A 17584-nucleotide genomic window follows, 5' to 3' on the forward strand; every position below is an offset into this window, starting at 1 on the left:
ACGTACGTACGTACGTAACGTAGTAGTGTGTGTGTGTGTGTGTGTGTGTGTGTGTGTGTGTGTGTGTGTGTGTGTGTGTGTGTGTGTGTGTGTGTGTGTGTGTGTGTGTGTGTTTGTGTGCGCACATTTCTCGCTCCTTCTGTGATGCCTTCCCTCTGTGTCCCCTCCTTTTCATCTTCCTTCACACCAACATTTGTTTGTTTCCTGTTGATCGTGTATATTGGAAACTCAACCAAGACGTGCGTGGAGCAAACACCCAAACAAACAACCGAATGAGAAGAGACAAACAACAACAACAACTACACAAACACGCGTCTGTCTTGTCGTGTCTGTTCTTGAACGAACAAACATCACAAACATCACGCACAAGAAAACGACGACGACATGACAACAACAACAACAAACGCAGAGGGTGCCATCTAAACAATGAGCAGAGCGCAGACGACAAAGCAGCCAAGAGCAATGTACACACGAACACACACACACACACGCGCGCGCGCGCGTTTCTTCGCTCACGGGAAGCAGTAGGAAACGAGAACAGGACGACAAGAGAAGGGAACTGCAAGTATGAGGAGGGGCTGGTTTTGAAGTTGAATACATTGTGGAAAAAGAATGGATGCGAAGGAAACAGCAACTGCGCTTAAGGCAGTGATTCAAGTGAGCGGAACAAGAGGAGGGGGGGGGAAAGAGGATGAGAATTGGGTCGAGGAGAAGGAGGCATTGGCTTGTGTGCGTAAACGACCAAAAACCACAACCACGATGGTGCACGCAGCACAGCCGGTGACAATGGATGGTGCAGACTCACCACAACATCAACACACACATGCGTCACTGACAAACAACAACGACATGACGCGGGCGACTATGATGCCAACAGCGCTCACTGCTCCTCAGGTTCAGGCGCAGCAGCATCAGCATCTTCATCGGCGGCCTTTGCGCCATCGTCTCCGTCGACTGCTGGTTGTGCATCACCATCACCACCATCACCGTCAGCATCAGCATCAGCATTGTCCGCTGGTTTCTCGTCATCACCAGCACCGTCCTCTGCCTTGTCCTCTGCTGGTGCTGTCGCGCCGTCGTTTTGTGCGTCGCCACTCGCATCTGCGTTGGTGCTGTCACCGCCATCATCTTCCGCCTTCTTCTCGCCATCGACCTCATCGGCCTCCCCTTGCTCTGCACCATCAGCAGCATCACCAGGCTTGCTATCGTCACCACCCTTGTCATCATCATCATCATCATCATCATCATCATCATCATCACCGTCACCATCACCGTCACCATCACCGTCACCGCTATCCTTCACTTTCGCACCATCACCATCACCATCACCATCACCGCTGTTCTCAGCCTCAGCCTTTGCGCCCTCATCCTCGTCTCCTGCGTTCGTCGCTTCTGTCTCTTCTTGCTGCGGCGGTGCGCGCGCCGCTGCCCGCTTCGACACAACGCCCTTGATAATCTCTGTAGTAGGTGGCAGTGTGTGGTGTGCGTGTGCGTGTGCGTGTGCGTGTATATCCGTGAGTGAATGATGAGGGTGAGGTTTTGTTTGGGGGTTGGGGGGTTGGCACAAGGGAATGCAAACGAACGTGAAAGTGAATACAGAAAGCAAGACGAACACAACTACGCGAAAGGAACAAGCACATAGAACATGGAACACCAACAGGCAGAGCAGGACCGACTGTGACTTACGATCGAGGAGGGTCTCAGCCACAGACGATGCGCCGAGCCGCTGCTCCACCGCGTCCATCAGCCATGGCATCACCTGCGTCTCAATTTCTGTGCGACAGAAACACAACAGGAACACACACAAAATCGTAACATGGGTCAGACTTGCATCAACGACGAAAGGGACACGCACGCACACGCAGAGATGGAGAGAAGACACATACACAGATACGCGCACACGCATGCACGCACGCACGGACAGAGAGCACACACATACACACACAACACGGAATTCACCCACCCACCCACATGCACAGAGCACACGCACCGCGCTCTTGCTGGTCGTAGAAGAAGCCGTGGTCGCTGAGGGAGGAGAAGACAGAGGGCACGAGGGTGGAGAGGTAGCTCTGTGCAAACGCGCGTGCGGCAATCTTCTCTGCCGTCTCCTTCTGCTGCTGCAGCGCCTCCCGCTGCTCGGCAATGCGCGCGTCCTTCTCGGCCTCACGGCGGCGGGCTGCCTCCTCCAGCCGCTGCATCTCCGCCAACTCTGCCGAGCGAAGGTCCTCAAACTCGCGCTGGTGGTCGCGCAGCTTGTCGAGCTCTTCCTCCTCCATCACCTCCATCAGGGCCTGCTCCATCGTCTTGCCCACAAGCACCTCCAAGATGGGCTTCACCTCAATGTCAAAGTCAAAGAGGTCGCCCTCGAGGATCTGTGTTGCCACGTCGACGCCCGTCTTTGGCGGGATGAACAGCGGCGACGGCGGCCTGTCCATAAACGGGTCCGTCTGTGTCTGCACGTCTGTCTCCTCCACGCGGTCTGTGAGCTCCTCCAAGTACAGCTCAGTCTGCACGTCCATGTGCTTGCGGCCGTCGACAGCCTCCGGGGTGCGCGGTCGTGCCTTGTCCTGCGCCTTCTTCCGCGCCCGCCGCCGCCGGGCCATCTCCTGCTTGCGCTGAATCTCGAGCGGATCCGGTTGTTGCGACTGCATGCGTGTATGCGTGTATGCGTGTGTGTGTGTGTGTGTGGTTTGCAGGCACAACAATGAGTCGAGATGGGGAGGGAGAAGGGTGCGTGTGAGGAAGTATGTGTTTTGCGAGTTTGTGTGAGTTTGTGTGTGTGTGTGTGTGTGTGTGTGTGTGTGTGTGTGCGCGCGCGCTCTGTGTGCGCTGTGTGTTTTGTGCGCTCTGTGTGTGTGTGTGTGTGTGCAAGCATGCGTCCAAGTGTATTTTGTGTGTGCATGGTTTGGTGCGCCGTATGGAGGTGATTCGTACCGCTGGGAGCGTCTGTTGACGATAGGTGTTGCCGCGCACAATGCGTGGGTCGAACATCATGTGCCCCACAGGCCGCTTGTTCGTTTTCCTGTTGACCAAGCGAGGGAGTGAAAGAGAAGAAGAAGAAGTTGTGTGTTGGTGTGTGGGTAAGGGACAAGGCAGGGTGCGGTAGGGAAGGCCAAGAGACAAGGAAATAGACATGCATGCACACCAACATCGGCCCCGATGCACAGGTACAACAAACGCACGGACACACACGAGTGACAGGCAAGCAGACAGGTAAGGTACGTTAACGGAGTTCCGTACACACGCACACAGTTCCACATACACACACAGTTCCACATACACACACAGTTCCACATACACACACAGTTCCACATACACACACAGTTCCACATACACACACAGTTCCACACACACACACACACACGCACACATACACACACACACACACACGTACTGCATGTGTGTTGTGGATGATGTTGATGCGGGCTCACGGAACTTCTTGCGTGATCCTGAGACTGCGCGAGGCTGCGACGCGAACGTGTACGTCGTCGTCGCAGACGGGTTCGTGGGTGGAATCGCCGCCATGCTGCCGCTCATGTCCTCTCGCACAAACAAAAGACAGAAAGTGGTTGGCTGTTGGTTCTTGGTGCTGGCTGGTGCTGTAGCCGTGCTGTTTGCCAAGGCGGTGCTGTCGTCAACCACAAACGAGAGCGATCAGGTGTGTCTGTGGTGTGTCGTGGTTATGTAGATCACGGAGTATAAGCGAGGCGCGTCAGGGCTTGCTCTCCCACACGCTGCTGTGCTGGGTGTCGTCTCGGTGTTTGGTGTTTGCGTTCCTTCCTTTCCCTCCTCTGTTCGCTTCTTGGGTGTTGGGCGTCAGGGTGTGTGGTTGTGTGTGTGGTTGGTGTGCGCGCTTCTGCCTTCTTGTCGCCTTGCTTGGTACCTTGGCAACAAAGTTGGAATAGTGTCTGGTGCAGAAAACAGCCGGGAGGAATCGGAAAACATTCTGTGCCCCAAACGCAAAATTGACTTTGATGTTTGATGCACTTCATGATGTCGTGTTCATCTCTGAGGAATCAATTCGTCGCGCAAAACGCAAGCAAGCGCGCGAGACAGCAGCGACACGAGGACGAAGCCCTAGAAGCACTCGATGTGCTACACCTGTACACGACGATGCCGCTGATGATGAAACAGCCTATGCTGCAGATGCGGGTGATGATCACGGCTCAGCAACGCCTGCAGCAACGCGTCGTGTGCTCTTCGTTGACGCTGGCGATCCTCCTTGTTGTCAGTACCATTGTGAGCGGGGAGGTGGTGCTGCTGGAGGACGATGCTGGCACGCTGTTCGTCAACACCACAACGGCAGGTGCGAGCGTGTTTATCAACGGCGTGGACGTTGCACGCCTTCAGACCAGGGTGGATGAGCAGCACGCGATCCTGCAGGCGCAGCAGCGCGCTTTGGCCAAGTTGGAGGCAAGCCTGTGTCGACAGCGCGGTGTGTCCACAGACGTCACAAGCATCACCTGCTTCGGGGAAGGCAGTTCAAGGTGGCTTGGTGGCGTGGCGGCACAGGACGGCCGCATTTTCGCCATGCCAAGCGATGCAGATCACGTGCTCATCATCGACCCAAGCACCAACACGGTCGACACCACAACGCTCAGCGGTCTTGGTGACCAGGAAATTAAGTGGGGTGGCGCTGTCCTTGCTGACAACGGCCTCATCTTTGGCATGCCGTGCTTTGCCGATGCCGTTCTCGTCATTGACCCCGTCCAGAACACGCTCGACGCCACGTCCATGCAGGCGACATTTGCGTCACCAGGTTACCTCAGCGGCGTCCTAGCACCGAACGGCCTCATCTTCGCCATTCCATGGTCTGCAAGGGCTGTGCTGATCATCAACCCCGAAACGCTCGCGTTGGACACAACAACGATGCCTGTGCCAATAATCAGAGTCTCCAAGTGGTATGGGGGCGTGGTCGCGCCAAACGAGCTCATCTACTGCGTGCCGCGCCGTGCCGATGCTGTCCTCATCATCAACCCAGCTACGAACACAACAGACACAACCACCATCACAGGCTTTGGGGTAGAGCTCAAGTGGCGCGGCGCGGTGCTTGCACGCAACGGCCTCATCTACGGCATGCCCGAGCATGAGTCGTCTGTCCTGATCATCGACCCAGCCACCAACACCACCGACACGACCACGCTGCAAGTTGCTGCTGATGTGGCGGATCAGCGCTGGGGCGACACTGTTCTTGCGCGCAACGGCCTCGTTGTGGGCTTTCCAGCCGACTCGGCGAGTGTGCTGCTCATCAACACTAACACCAACACGGTGGACACGACATCGCTGCCCGTCAACCGCACTGTCAACGCGTGGTGGGGCGGTGTGCTGGATGAATCAAGCGGCCTCATATATGCAATCCCGCGAGACAGCAACGCCGTCCTCGTCATCGATCCTGGCTGCTGAGTTGCTGCTCATGGTGGTGGTGGTGGTGGTGTTTGTGTGTGTGTGTGTGTGGAAGTGTACATGGTAACTGTAACTGTAGCTGTGTAGGTTCAGTTGTGTGTTGATGTGTTGGTGGTGTACGTGCGCGATTGGCTCCTGCTCAAGCAATACAACCTTTGCTCAAAACTGTGATGATTGCAACTCGGCGATGTGCACGTGTGTGTGTGAGTCTTTGTCTCGACATTCTTCGCGCCACCAAAGGATGGTTGATGATCGGGAGGGAGAACAAAATTCGCATGCTCCACTGAAATGGTTTATTCACATCATGGCATCTCTTGTGGTGTGTGTGTGTGTGGGGGGGGGGGGGCTTTGATGGATGGATTGGCGGAAGCAAGAGCAGGCATTGGTGAGAGGGTAAGGTAACAAACTCAGCGAGAAGGAGCATTGAGTGGTCACGCAGGCACAAGCTCCGGCTCTTCTTCCTTCCGTCGTTGTTCTAATGGAGGTCAAGGGCAGGGGGGGGGGGAGCAAGGGGAGCGGGGTTTGCGCGTGTGTGTGAATGAGTGAGTGTGTGTGTGTGGGGGGGGGGCTAAAGGGGAGCAAGCAGGCAGAGGGCACGCAGGCAGGCAGATAGGCAGAGAGAGAGACACGTCGACAGGAAGAACAGACAGACAGACAGATAGCCACACACACACACACACACACACACACACACACACACACACACACACACACACACACACACACACACACACACACACACACACACACACACACACACACACACACACACACACACACACACACACACACAAGAAATGAACCTGGCTCGTGCTGTGGGACGTCTGGGAGGTCGAGGGGTTCATCGGCGGGAACATCTGGCAAATCTGGCAGTTCATCCTCGTCGCCACCACCAGGCACCGCAGGCACGTCCATATCCACCATTGCAGCAGCCGTCTCCGCTGTTGCCGTCGTCGCAGGTGTCTTGGTCTTGGTCTTGGTGGCTGTCTTGGCTTGCGTCTCTGTGGCAGGGACGCCAAGCTGATGTGTTGGTTGCACATGGTGGTGTGTGAGGAAAGGCAACGTGATGCGCACGCCGAGACTCACGCGCAAATACAAAGGCACTTGCACAAGGGGACGGAGATGCACACAAACATGCAGAGCGGTAGATCGGCACGAAAGGTTGCAGATTCACTCACACACACACACATGTACACACACACACACACACACATGTACACACACATGTACACACACACACGCACACACACACACACACACACGCACGCACAAACACATGTACACATGTACACCATATTGCACGCCCCACCTCTGTTTGGAACTCTGCAAAGAGCTCATCATCGTCAAGGTCGTCGAGCGGAGTGCCCGCAATCTCGCTAATGTCCTGTGCACATACACATATCGAGAAGCCGGGGGGGGGGAGGTGTTATGGTGGCAATGCGTGGGGTAGGGGGCGATGAGGAGACAGACAGACCGGCAGGCAGACAGGCAGACACACGTGACAGACACACGTGACAGACAAACGCACGTACTCATAACACAGACACACACAGACAGACACACACACACACAGTAGTTGCGTACATTTGCCCATTGCTGCAGTTCCTGTGCGTCTGCCATGACCTCCTCCACATCCTCGACGGAGAGCTCTTTCTTCAGCGCTTCCAGCGCCTGGTTGCCTTGCTTCAGGCCATCAAGCACCTTCACTTCCACCTCCGCAAACTCAATTTGCGAGATCTGCAGTGGTGCGTGGAGCATGCGTTGTACAGGAGTGAGAGAGCTGTTGAATCACAGTGTTCCGGCCAACACCCAATCACACACGGATGGAGATAGACATAGAAACACACACACACACACACACACACACACACACACACACACACACACACACACACACACACACACACACACACACACACACACACACACACACACACGCATGCATGCAAACGCACCATGTGTTCGAGGTTTTCAATTTGTGTGAGTGTGTTCTCAAGCAGCTTTTCTTGGTACTTCTTCTTCTTCAGAATGAGCAGCGCTTTCCTGCAGACGTGCACACGAGCGCGAGTGAGGTGACGTGTGGATAGACAGAAGCAGATCAGGACCACTTGTCTTAGGGTTGCCTTTCACCACTGGCAACGCCAACATGTAGACACACAGACAAACACGGACTCACAGGCAAACGCGAACACACATACACAGACACAGACATAGAGACAGACACACAGAGACATACACACGCACACACATACACGCACACATACACACGCACGCATGCACGCACGATTTCTCGCCGGCCTTGATGAATGTTTTCGCTTGCTGCTTCTCCTTGTCAATCATGATGACAATCTGCCACAGGCGAGCAAGGTTGGTGGGTGCAGGCAACAGCGGATGAGAGCTTGTTGGAAGCATTTGATGGAAAGCAACAATTGCACGCGATATCCCCAAGCACCAACCTTCTTCCTGTATTGCTTCACACGGTCCCGTTGCTGCTTCAATTTCTGTTGTGCATCGACGATGATGGCGTTGGTGAACCATACAAATCGCCTGGACAAGCATAGAGATACACACACAACGACACACACGCACACGAGCATAGACACACACACATAACGACACACACACAACGACAGACAGACACACACACACATACACACACACACACACACGCAACGACACACACATACACATACAACAGACCAGTTGAGCGCGATCCTGTTCCGTGATCTTTGAGGCCTGTCCACCACCGCCACCACCGCTGGCGTTGCTGTTGTTGTTGTTGTTGCTGTTGCCATGGTGGTTTTCTCCTTTGAACAAGCTCAAGAGCCCACCCATCGCTGACTGTCCTCCGTGTGTGTGTGTGTGTGTGTGTGTGTGTGTGTGTGTGTGTGTGTGTGTGTGTGTGTGTGTGTGTGTGTGTGTGTGTGTGTGTGTGTGTGTGTGTGTGTGTGTGTGTGTGTGTGTGCAAATGAAAATGTGAGTCTTCAATGAAACCTTGTGCTTGCTCAACGCTGGAAGAGGAGGGCGTGTGTCCGTGTGTCGTGGGCGCTGCAGATAGGAAACTGGTGGGTGGGCTGGCTGGTGGTGTTTGTTTGTATCGTCGACAGCTCAAGTCCTGAACAATGGCTGAAGACACACATAATTTTCGGCATATCGCGGACGGTGCGTCATCCCAGCCATCCAGCCATCAACACACACACACACACACACACACACACACACACACACACACACACACACACATCAACACACCAATAAGATGTATGTGTACGTGGGTGTGTTCCTTCTTGGCTTGGTCCTTGGCTCCGGTGGTGTGCTGCTCGTTGCCTTCCACTTGTACAAGCGCTGGATGGCCATGCAGGAGAAGGTCACCTTGAAAGAGCAGGCATACGTCGAGCCACGTCCATCCACAGTGCGTGCTGCTTCTGCGTGCATGTGTGTGCGTGTGTGGGCGTACACGCGTGTGGGCGTGTGTGTGCGCACGTGTGTGAAGTGTGAACATTTGTAATTTTGATAAGCTACACAGTGTCGATGATGCGGATTTGATCGGTACTCATGCACACACACAACCTGACACACACACACACACACAAACTCACGCACACACAAACTCACGCACACACACATACACACACACACACACACACTCACGCACACGCACATACACACACACACACACACACACATATGCCTTCCCATCTCCACCACCGCGTCCGACGCAGGGCACTCGGGAATTCTTGGAGAAGCACCCGTACCACCACGCGCATCAGAATGACACAATGCAGCCAGAGAGCGTGGAATGCTTGAATGTGCTGTTTGACTTCCTCTTCTTCCAGCTCAGGGACACCATCCGCGTGCGCAGACACGTCCTCAAGCTCATTGATAGAAACTTGGCGTTTCTCATGAACAAGTCCAGCCTGGGCAACATCTGCAAGCGAATGAAGGTGGCGACAATGGCAACACGTCCAAGCTGGCAACGCGCGTGCTTTGCGCTTGCATGCACATGTGTGCTTGTGTGTGCTTGTGTGTGCTTGTGTGTGCTTGTGTGTGTGTGCACATGTGTTTGTACGCGTGTATGTGCTTGTACATGTGTGTGGGCGCATATTTTGGTGTGTTCGGCCACAAAGTTCGATTGCGTTCCTGTTCATGCTGATAGCACTTCTCACGTGCCATGCGACTGTGCCAGGTCATTGATGTGAAGCTTGGCAGCGAGATGCCGCACCTTAGCGACGTGAAGATTGTTCGGCCAGCTGTTGGTGCCATCGGCAGCAGCGACGTGAGTCTGTGCACACGCGAGCGGGAGAGTGTGTGCGTGCGTGTGCGTGTGTTTGTTTGTGTTTGCCTGTGTGTCACCTGTGTGCACTTGCGTACCAGCTTGCGTACCAGCTTGTGTACCAGCTTGTGTACCAGCTTGTGTGCTGGTGTGCTTGTGTGATGTAGTTGCGGTGCTGACCTTGTTCTACTCTCAATGCACGACGCTGAGGTGTTTGCTTTGCGTTGTCCACGAATTGCTGTTGACAACAGGTGCTGGATTTGGATGCCACCCTCCTCTACAAGTCAGTGTATTCTTTGCAGTGGTTGCGTGCGTGCGTGCGTGCGTGCGTGTGTTTGTGTGTGCGTGTGTTTGTGTGTGCGTGTGTGTGTGCGTGTGTGTACGCGTGTCTGTGTGCTTGCCATGGGGAGCTTGCCTCATGCATATGTGTTGTGATGCGGCTCACAATGGCTTATTTGCGTGTGTGCGTGTCTGTTGTCATTATAGGGGCAAGTTCAACGTGCGCATCGAAGCAGACGTGGTACGTGGTCTTGCTTGCGTGTGCGTGTGTGTATATGCTCGTGTGCGTGTGTGCAGTGCCTTTGCTACTGGATCGCTGACATGTGCTGCACCACAACTGCGCCACTCCCAAACGGTTGGCACCTCCCAATACAGATCTTCCAGCGCAAAGCAACGCTCTCCATCACCATCGTTGAACTGCGGGGGCGTGCACGCTTCTCGGTTCGTCGTTGTGTACGCGCATGTCACTGTGTCACGATGTTTGTGTGTGTGTGCGCGTGTCTGTGTGCATGTCTGTGTGTGTGTGTGTGTCTGTGTGCATGTCTGTGTGCATGTGTAGCTGCTTGCAAGAGTGGTGACTGTACTCAGGCCACGCATTGGTCCCCTTCCCCTTCCAACAACGCCCCCCACACACACATGCACATGCTTGGCAGTTCCGCTCGGAACCACATCCCCACTGGACATTTGGATTTCTTGAGCAGGGTGACGAGCCGCACATCGACTTGGAGGTCGGGCCCATTCACGTGACAATGGCAGTCTGAGTGAACTTATGTTTTGGTTGTCGGTGGGGGGGGGGGATGGTTTGCTCGCATGGCTGTGCTTGGGCTCGATGTTAAAGACAATGGACTGTGGTGTTGGTACACGACCCTCCTTTCACATAACACACATGAACATACCCCTGCATCAGTTTACAAGCATTCACCTTCACGCGAACATACCCCTTCACACGTGTGCGCTCCGGCTCGTTTGAAGGTTGAGGCGCTGATTGACAACCACCTCTTCCGCCAACTCGGCAGTATGGTCATCTACCAGGTACACGCGCCGCTGCTGTTACTGTTGGTGAACGTGGTGGCGGTTGTTGTTGGTGCTGCTGTTGCTGTTGGTGGGCACGCAGGCCGCTTCGCTCGTTGCTGTTTGCCTGGTGACATTCATCCACCCACACTCCTGCCACCATCACCAGCATCACCATCCCCGTTGGTTCACGACGACCACACGACGTACACGCGTTGCCTCCTGCAGATCAGGGCAGCGCTGCGGAAAGTGCACACGATCCCGGCCCCGAGCGACGATGACGACGACCACGGACCCCCGAAGCAGAAGATGAGGTGGGTGGCCGTGGTGGCCCTGGTGGTGACTACTTTGGTGGTGTTTAGTGGTGGTGTTTAGTGGTGGTGTTTAGTGGTGGCTTGTGGTGGTGGGGACAGTACTGTAATCGTAGCTCCTTGATGAATTTTTGCGGCCTTTTGTACCCTCATATCTCTTCACGTCATTCAAACTTACAAGCAAAATTACACACACACATGCACGTCTGCCAGATATGACCCATTCTTCACGCGTCCACTCGCACTGGCCGACACTGCCCGCAGACTGGTGAGCGAACCGCTGTGTTGTTGCTGATGATGGCTCACGTGTCTCAACCCACTCGCGTACACATCACTCGCATGCACATCACTCGCACGCACATGACTCACTCATCCCCTCTCGTGCTTGGTCTAACACCGTGGCGTTGCTGCTGTTGACGTGCGCGTCTGTGGCCGCAGCACATTGACAACCAGGACATCTTCACGGGTCGACTCACCGTTGAAGTCATTGGCTGTCGCCACCTCCAGGTGCTGCGCCTCTGCCAAAGGCTCTTGTGTGTGCGTGTGTGTGTGTGCGTGCGTGTGTGTGTGTGTGCGTGTGCGTGTGTGTGTGTGTGTGTTTTCCCATCACACCTGTGGCTCATGTGTCGTTCATCCTCGTTGCACTCGTGCTCACCCCTCTTCGTGTGTTTGACGCGCGAATGGGGATGCGACGGCACACAACGCAGAACACCCGGCCTGATCGCTCCATCTTCGTGACGCTTTCGCTGTATGCGCACACGCACGACGAAGAGCACGACATCGAGGGCGCACACGAGCGAGAGGTGAGGCATTGCATTGCACGCGGAGTTGTGGTGTGGCGTGGCTTGATGTGGGATGCATGTGTGTGATTTTTGTGTGTGTGTGTGTGTGTGTGTATGCTGTTTTGACAGTCCACAGCAATTGCAAGGCTGCAGCCTGCCCGTGTTGCACTTAGAGCCCTCTTCACACACATACACACACACATACACACATACACAACTAGTTTGAAGTGTACAAGGCTGGGGCTGGAGCGACGATTGGCATCGCTTTTGATCAGGCAGACCCGATCATCACCGCCATCAAACCAGGGACGCCAGCAAGGTACACGTGCTCATGGTGCATGTATGTGTGCATGTGTGCGTGTACGTATATGTGTGCATGTGTGTTCGTGTACATGAGTGCGTGTGCATGTGTCGCCATCTGGAACTGCGTACACCTCAGCATTGATGCCTCGTCATTCCGCTACAAACCGATGGTTCACGAGTGACCCTTGTATTGCTTCATGCCTGTTCATGTCGCTGCTTCGTGTCTATAATCCATCCGTATCCACATATCGTTGTTCACACTTCGCGCCGGCCAACAGCGGCTCTGGTCTCTGCGAAGGCGACGTTGTCACCGCAGTCAACAACATCTCCGTCATCAAGTCAAAGCAGGTCTGCGCGTATGTGCGTATGTGCGTGTGTGTGTGTGCGTGTGCGTGTGCGTGTGCGTGTGCGTGTGTGTGTGTGTGTGTGTGTGTGTGTGTGTGTGTGTGTGTGTGTGTCGGTTCTCCTTGGTGTGTTACTCGGTCGGCGTTTCCGTTGCTGTGCTCGCATGTGTGCTGCCCGTCATTCATCTATTCCCACCTCACCACCACGACCACGTTTTCAACCGCCATTACCACCATCACCACCATCACCACAACTGTGGTGTGTTCAACAAGGCCCTCAAGCTCATCAAGGAATCAGGCGTGAAGGTCCGGCTGCAGGTGATTCGGAAACAAAAGAAAACCGGACGCACAAACCGCCGTACGTGGCCGCGATGGTGGTGATGACAACATTGTGTGCGTGTGTGTGTACGTGTGTGCGTGAGTGCGTGTACGCGCGTGTGTGCGTGTGTGCGTGTGTGCGTGTGTGCGTGTACGCGTGTGTGTCCGTTTGTATCGACCTCAAGCTCACTCTCACTCTCATCTTTCTTCTTCCCGTTTCAAATTGCTTCGCTTTGATTGACAACCGGTGTAGGGGACAAGCGGGGCCGCTATTCTGAAACGCGCATCATGCCACCGTCGCCCAACCCGACGTTCAGAGAGGTTCACACGTTCCTGGTCACGCCGTCCACCCCGCAGCTGTACATCCATGTGTACGACTGCAAGCTAAAGTAGGCGAATCCATGAGTGCAAGGAGAGGGGTTGACAATCAGTTTTGGAGGCGTGTCAATCGTGGTGGGGTGTCGTTGCAGACTGCCTTCAAGCAGACCTGACACAGCGCATATCCTGGATATGCACACGACACATCGCAATTTCGCACATCACACTACATCGTATCACACACACACACACACACACACCTCACACACGCACACACACGCACACACACCTCACACACGCACACACACCTCACACACACACATGGGCTACCCACACGGCAGCAAGCAGAAGCACGCGAGGAAGAAGTATCTGCTCGGATTCGCTGCCCTTGATCTCGAGGAGACGGCGCTGTTCTGTGTTGCAAATCAGGTCAATTGTTGTGGTGCTGGCGCTATTGTTGTTGTTGTGGTGCTTTCCACGCTGTGATGGCGGTGTTGTGATTGTGTGCTGGTCGCGCATGTCTCACCGTCGTGTGTGCCTGTCGCTCACATGCGCTGTCTGATGATAACGCTGATGGTTGTCATGACCACCAGTCCAAGCTGTTGAAGTTGAAGCGGCTGCAGACTGCACAACTCGAAGGCGCTCCACCGGCCGGATTCATCAAACTCCTCCTGCAGGTACACAACACACACACACACACACACACACACACGCACAGTTGCTGTTGCTGTTGTCCCGGAAGAGGAAGAGTATGATGGTGGTGTGCGTGTGTGTGTGTGTCACATGGGTTGTTGTCGAGGTGGGCGAGTGCTTGTTGCTGAATGTGCATGTGTCTGGTGCCTTACATCATTGGCTCACACGATGCGACGATGTTGAATATGTTTGCAGCACACGCCTACACCCGTACCAAAGGACGAGGTTCGTAAATACACACACACACACACACACACACACACACACACACACACACACACACACACACAATCGCATGCGTTCACCCTGCATTCGAACCAAATATCAATCCAGCTTACTCGTGCACTGTTCTCGTTGCACATCGCCACCATCATCGCCATCATCACAGGCTGCTCCGTATCCGTCGTTGTCGCGCCGTCCCCGCGCCACTTCAGTCACAGACGCGGTCCGTGTTCGTGCCCTCGTGTGTGGTGGTGGTGGTGGTGTGTGTGTGTGTTGGTGATGCCGGACGCTCAGACTCATTCACATGCACATGCACGCATACACATGCACATGCACACACACACACACATGCACATGTACACACCCCCATCACCATCACCACCTCCAGGAGGGTGGGCTGGTGTCGGTTCAGTGGAGCGGCAGCGCAGATGCGGACGACGACGGAGACGAGGACGCGGGCTTGGCGGCTGCCAGCTCATCGCTCGCTGGTGATGACGACAGCTTTGATCACGGTCACTCGCGTCCCGTCAGTCCGTCGTCAGGGAGCGACTCATCACGGCTGCGGCGGCGGCGGGGGCGCAAGGAACCAGACACGCCACAGTCCATGGCAAAGCGGGCACTCGACACAAGCGTAGGGCTTTTTGTGTTCGTGGCTGATGGTGTATTGCGTGTGTTTGTTTGCTCGCTTTTGCTTGCCGTGGTTGATACTGTGATCGTGTGTATGCGATGTTCATGTTGCTGTCGCCTTGTGTTTGCTCTTTGATGTTGCTTGCATGCAACCCATGTCCATGCCACCAATTCATTCACACCACTCTGCTCTGCCCGCGCTTCTGCCACCACCACCACCTTCACCGCCACTATCGCCACATTATGGTTGACACTGCAACCAGACGGACTTTGACATGTTTGCGCAGGTGCCCGTACACGAACGTCGTCCCAAGTTGGAGGCACTGATGAACGAGCTTGAGAGAATGGTCAGCAGGTGGCGTGGGATGTGGCCTCCGCTGTTGTGTTGTGTTGTGTTGTGTTGTGTTGTGTTGTGTCGTGTGCGCGTGTCATTCTCTGTACTTCTTTGTGCGGACCACGTCTCGGTGCCTGCTCACCCACCGCTCATTGTCTGTCTGCATGCGCAAGCACAGCTGGAACTTGAGGCCATCACACGTAAAGACATTGAGGAGCAGATGAAACTGCCAGACCAGTCCGACAGCGAATCAGAGAGGTGCCGTGCCGTCTTGTCGCGCTGTTGTTGTTGACCGGGGGAGCTTGTGCTTGTTGTCGTTTCCTCGAGTTGTTTTGCTGTCCAAGTCGTTGTTTCACCACCAGCACCACCAGCACCACCAGCAGCGGTTTTACTTGTTGTTCTCGTCGTTGCACCTTTGTCACCAATACCACACACACACACACACACACACACACACACACACACACACACACACACACACACACACACACACACACACACACACACACACGCACACACACACACACGCACACACACACACACACCCGCTGCAGGTTACGTGAGAATCTGCGAATGTCTGACGAGCGGAGGGATTTTCTGCACCACCGCGCGCTCAAGTGCGCCAGTGCCATCATTTCCTGCGACGAAGAACTCTCCATGCTGTCATCTTCATGAGCAATGCACGTGTGTGTGTGTGTTGGATGGTTTCGTTGTGGTTGTTCGTCACAAGCATTGTATCTCTCCCTCTTCTCTTCTTTGTGTGCTACGTAGTTGGTTGGTTTGGTGTGCGGTTGCATGCATGCGACTGGCTCCACACTTCTTTCGCGGGTTCGGTCGTTATTTGCCCTGTTTGGTTTGTATTCTGGTTAGGACTGTTTGTCTGTTTGGTAGGCTGTGTACCACCATGCATTTGACATCGCGAATCAACGCGTGAAAGCATCACACAACATGAAAGGATATTGGCACAGGTTGGACGTGGTGCCGATAGGGGGGGGGGGCGACACACACACACACAAACACACAAACACACAAACAAACACATACACGCACACACACAAACACACAAACAAACACACACACACACACAAACACACAAACAAACAAACACACACATACAACAAAACAAAACCAAGCAACAGGCACATCCAAGCGCAACATCGTCATCTGCAATCTGATGTTCATTTGGCGTTCAGTGGAAGCCGCGGAGCTGGTGCTCTGGTGTGGTGAGCGGCACATAACGCACGTCAAGCAAGTGGCGCTTTTCAAGTTCGCCATCATCGTTCTTGTACACCTTGACAAACTCCTGGTAGCCGTGCTCGGGCCCCAGCGGCAGCACCATGGCCCCGCCCACGTTGAGCTGGTCAACCAAGTGCTGCGGCATCTTCGCTGCAGCCGCGCCAACGTGAATGGCGTCATATGGGCCGAGTTCGGGGTGGCCCTTGAACCCGTCGCCGGCAAACACGTGCACGTGCCCGGCGTCCATGCGCTTTGCCATCTCGGGACACTTCTTCAGGTTGCGCTTGGACATTTCCGCAAGCTCTGGGATGTGCTCGACGCCAACAACGACACCCTCCGGTCCCACCATGCGGGAGAACGCCTCCACGAGCACGCCAGAGCCGCAGCCAATGTCCAGTACGCGCGCACCGGGCTTGAGCCTGTCGTGAAGACACTCGAGGGCGTACGCGTGCATGTGCGGTGCGGAGATGGTGCTGTTGTAGCCAATGTACTGTGGCGCGTCCTCGTATGGGGATTGGTCCTTTGGGACATACAGCCCGCGGTCTGTGGCGCGAAGGGCGGCCTCAACGTCATCGTGCTTGATGATGCCGCCGTTGCGCAGGTTCGACACGAGCTGCGAGTTGCTTTTGGCGGAGCAGCGCCAGGCCATGTCGGCAACGCGTCGAAAAGCTTGCGAAAGCGTCTCTTCGGCTTCGTCTGAAGGAGGCAGTGCCACGACTGGGTCGTCCATTGGGGCAGTTGGTTTTGACGGGGTGTACAGGTCCGTGTGAGGAAGGTGTTGGTGGTGGTGTTGTTGGTGACGGGGTGGAGGTGAGCGGTGTTGTTCTTGTTGTTGGTGGTGGTGTTGTTCGCGTTGTTGGGTGTCGCGGTGGACAGTGGCACGCGTGCAGGGCGTGGGCACCAGGGGTATCAGCAACAAGGCAAGGACGGTAATAGCCAAACAGCGGGTGTATCCTCGGTACATGAATGTGTGCGAGAACACGCGGGTGTGTGCGTGTGTGTGTGATGCGTGCGATGGAGAAATGCAGCTAGCACAGACATGAGCCAGGGAACTTACCAAAGCAAGCGAGCAAGCAAGAAGGTCGCGAGACAGACAGAAAAGTAAGCGCAAGAGGGGTGCTTGGAATCGA

The 17584-nt window shown here is 54.9% G+C and overlaps 5 protein-coding genes across 5 annotated transcripts; 2 read left to right on the forward strand and 3 right to left on the reverse strand.

The window, feature by feature from the left end:
- Positions 1 to 190: 190 nt before the first annotated feature.
- Positions 191 to 3907, reverse strand: PTSG_04734 (radial spoke 3 protein). Its single transcript, XM_004993998.1, has 5 exons — positions 3395 to 3907; positions 2935 to 3022; positions 1991 to 2645; positions 1687 to 1773; positions 191 to 1458 (listed from the first exon to the last, which is right to left on the reverse strand). Exons 1-5 carry the CDS (start codon positions 3535 to 3537, stop codon positions 881 to 883), a joined length of 1551 nt encoding a protein of 516 aa, XP_004994055.1. The 5' UTR covers positions 3538 to 3907; the 3' UTR covers positions 191 to 880.
- Positions 3908 to 3986: 79 nt separating this feature from the next.
- Positions 3987 to 5566, forward strand: PTSG_04735 (uncharacterized protein). Its single transcript, XM_004993999.1, has one exon. The coding sequence runs from the start codon at positions 3991 to 3993 to the stop codon at positions 5401 to 5403; it is 1413 nt and encodes a 470-aa protein (XP_004994056.1). The 5' UTR covers positions 3987 to 3990; the 3' UTR covers positions 5404 to 5566.
- Positions 5567 to 5834: 268 nt separating this feature from the next.
- On the reverse strand, positions 5835 to 8238 carry PTSG_04736 (uncharacterized protein; the record flags this gene model as incomplete). Its single annotated transcript, XM_004994000.1, has 8 exons — positions 5835 to 5878; positions 6207 to 6423; positions 6713 to 6787; positions 6988 to 7140; positions 7359 to 7446; positions 7688 to 7752; positions 7860 to 7904; positions 8104 to 8238. 8 exons carry the CDS (start codon positions 8236 to 8238, stop codon positions 5835 to 5837), a joined length of 822 nt encoding a protein of 273 aa, XP_004994057.1.
- A 362-nt stretch (positions 8239 to 8600) lies between these two features.
- On the forward strand, positions 8601 to 16182 carry PTSG_12208 (uncharacterized protein). The gene is made up of 24 exons (XM_004994001.1): positions 8601 to 8815; positions 9126 to 9347; positions 9590 to 9679; positions 9928 to 9959; positions 10163 to 10196; positions 10331 to 10396; positions 10609 to 10683; positions 10928 to 10987; positions 11195 to 11280; positions 11491 to 11545; positions 11716 to 11784; positions 11985 to 12080; positions 12281 to 12378; positions 12641 to 12710; positions 12980 to 13064; positions 13278 to 13413; positions 13684 to 13771; positions 13936 to 14019; positions 14231 to 14260; positions 14424 to 14480; positions 14646 to 14888; positions 15148 to 15231; positions 15397 to 15476; positions 15773 to 16182. Exons 1-24 carry the CDS (start codon positions 8663 to 8665, stop codon positions 15891 to 15893), a joined length of 2214 nt encoding a protein of 737 aa, XP_004994058.1. The 5' UTR covers positions 8601 to 8662; the 3' UTR covers positions 15894 to 16182.
- Positions 16183 to 16407: 225 nt separating this feature from the next.
- Positions 16408 to 17535, reverse strand: PTSG_04739 (pcmt1 protein; the record flags this gene model as incomplete). The annotated part of the gene is made up of 1 exon (XM_004994002.1): positions 16408 to 17535. The coding sequence occupies exon 1, from the start codon at positions 17416 to 17418 to the stop codon at positions 16408 to 16410; it is 1011 nt and encodes a 336-aa protein (XP_004994059.1). The 5' UTR covers positions 17419 to 17535.
- Positions 17536 to 17584: the final 49 nt, after the last annotated feature.

Source organism: Salpingoeca rosetta, assembly GCF_000188695.1.
Source record: "Salpingoeca rosetta unplaced genomic scaffold supercont1.11, whole genome shotgun sequence".
Lineage (NCBI taxonomy): Eukaryota > Choanoflagellata > Craspedida > Salpingoecidae > Salpingoeca > Salpingoeca rosetta.

Excerpts from the sequence above, each read along its gene's own strand:
- PTSG_04734 (XM_004993998.1), bottom strand. The coding sequence starts at position 3,537 with ATGAGCGGCAGCATGGCGGCGATTCCACCCACGAACCCGTCTGCGACG. Across the intron at positions 3,023-3,394 it reads TCATCCACAACACACATGCA|GAAAACGAACAAGCGGCCTG; the intron begins GTACGTGTGTGT and ends CTTGGTCAACAG. Across the intron at positions 1,459-1,686 it reads GGCTGAGACCCTCCTCGATC|AGATTATCAAGGGCGTTGTG; the intron begins GTAAGTCACAGT and ends CACCTACTACAG.
- PTSG_04735 (XM_004993999.1), top strand. The coding sequence starts at position 3,991 with ATGATGTCGTGTTCATCTCTGAGGAATCAATTCGTCGCGCAAAACGCA.
- PTSG_12208 (XM_004994001.1), top strand. The coding sequence starts at position 8,663 with ATGTATGTGTACGTGGGTGTGTTCCTTCTTGGCTTGGTCCTTGGCTCC. Across the intron at positions 9,680-9,927 it reads GTGCCATCGGCAGCAGCGAC|GTGCTGGATTTGGATGCCAC; the intron begins GTGAGTCTGTGC and ends TGTTGACAACAG. Across the intron at positions 14,889-15,147 it reads AGCGGGCACTCGACACAAGC|ACGGACTTTGACATGTTTGC; the intron begins GTAGGGCTTTTT and ends CACTGCAACCAG.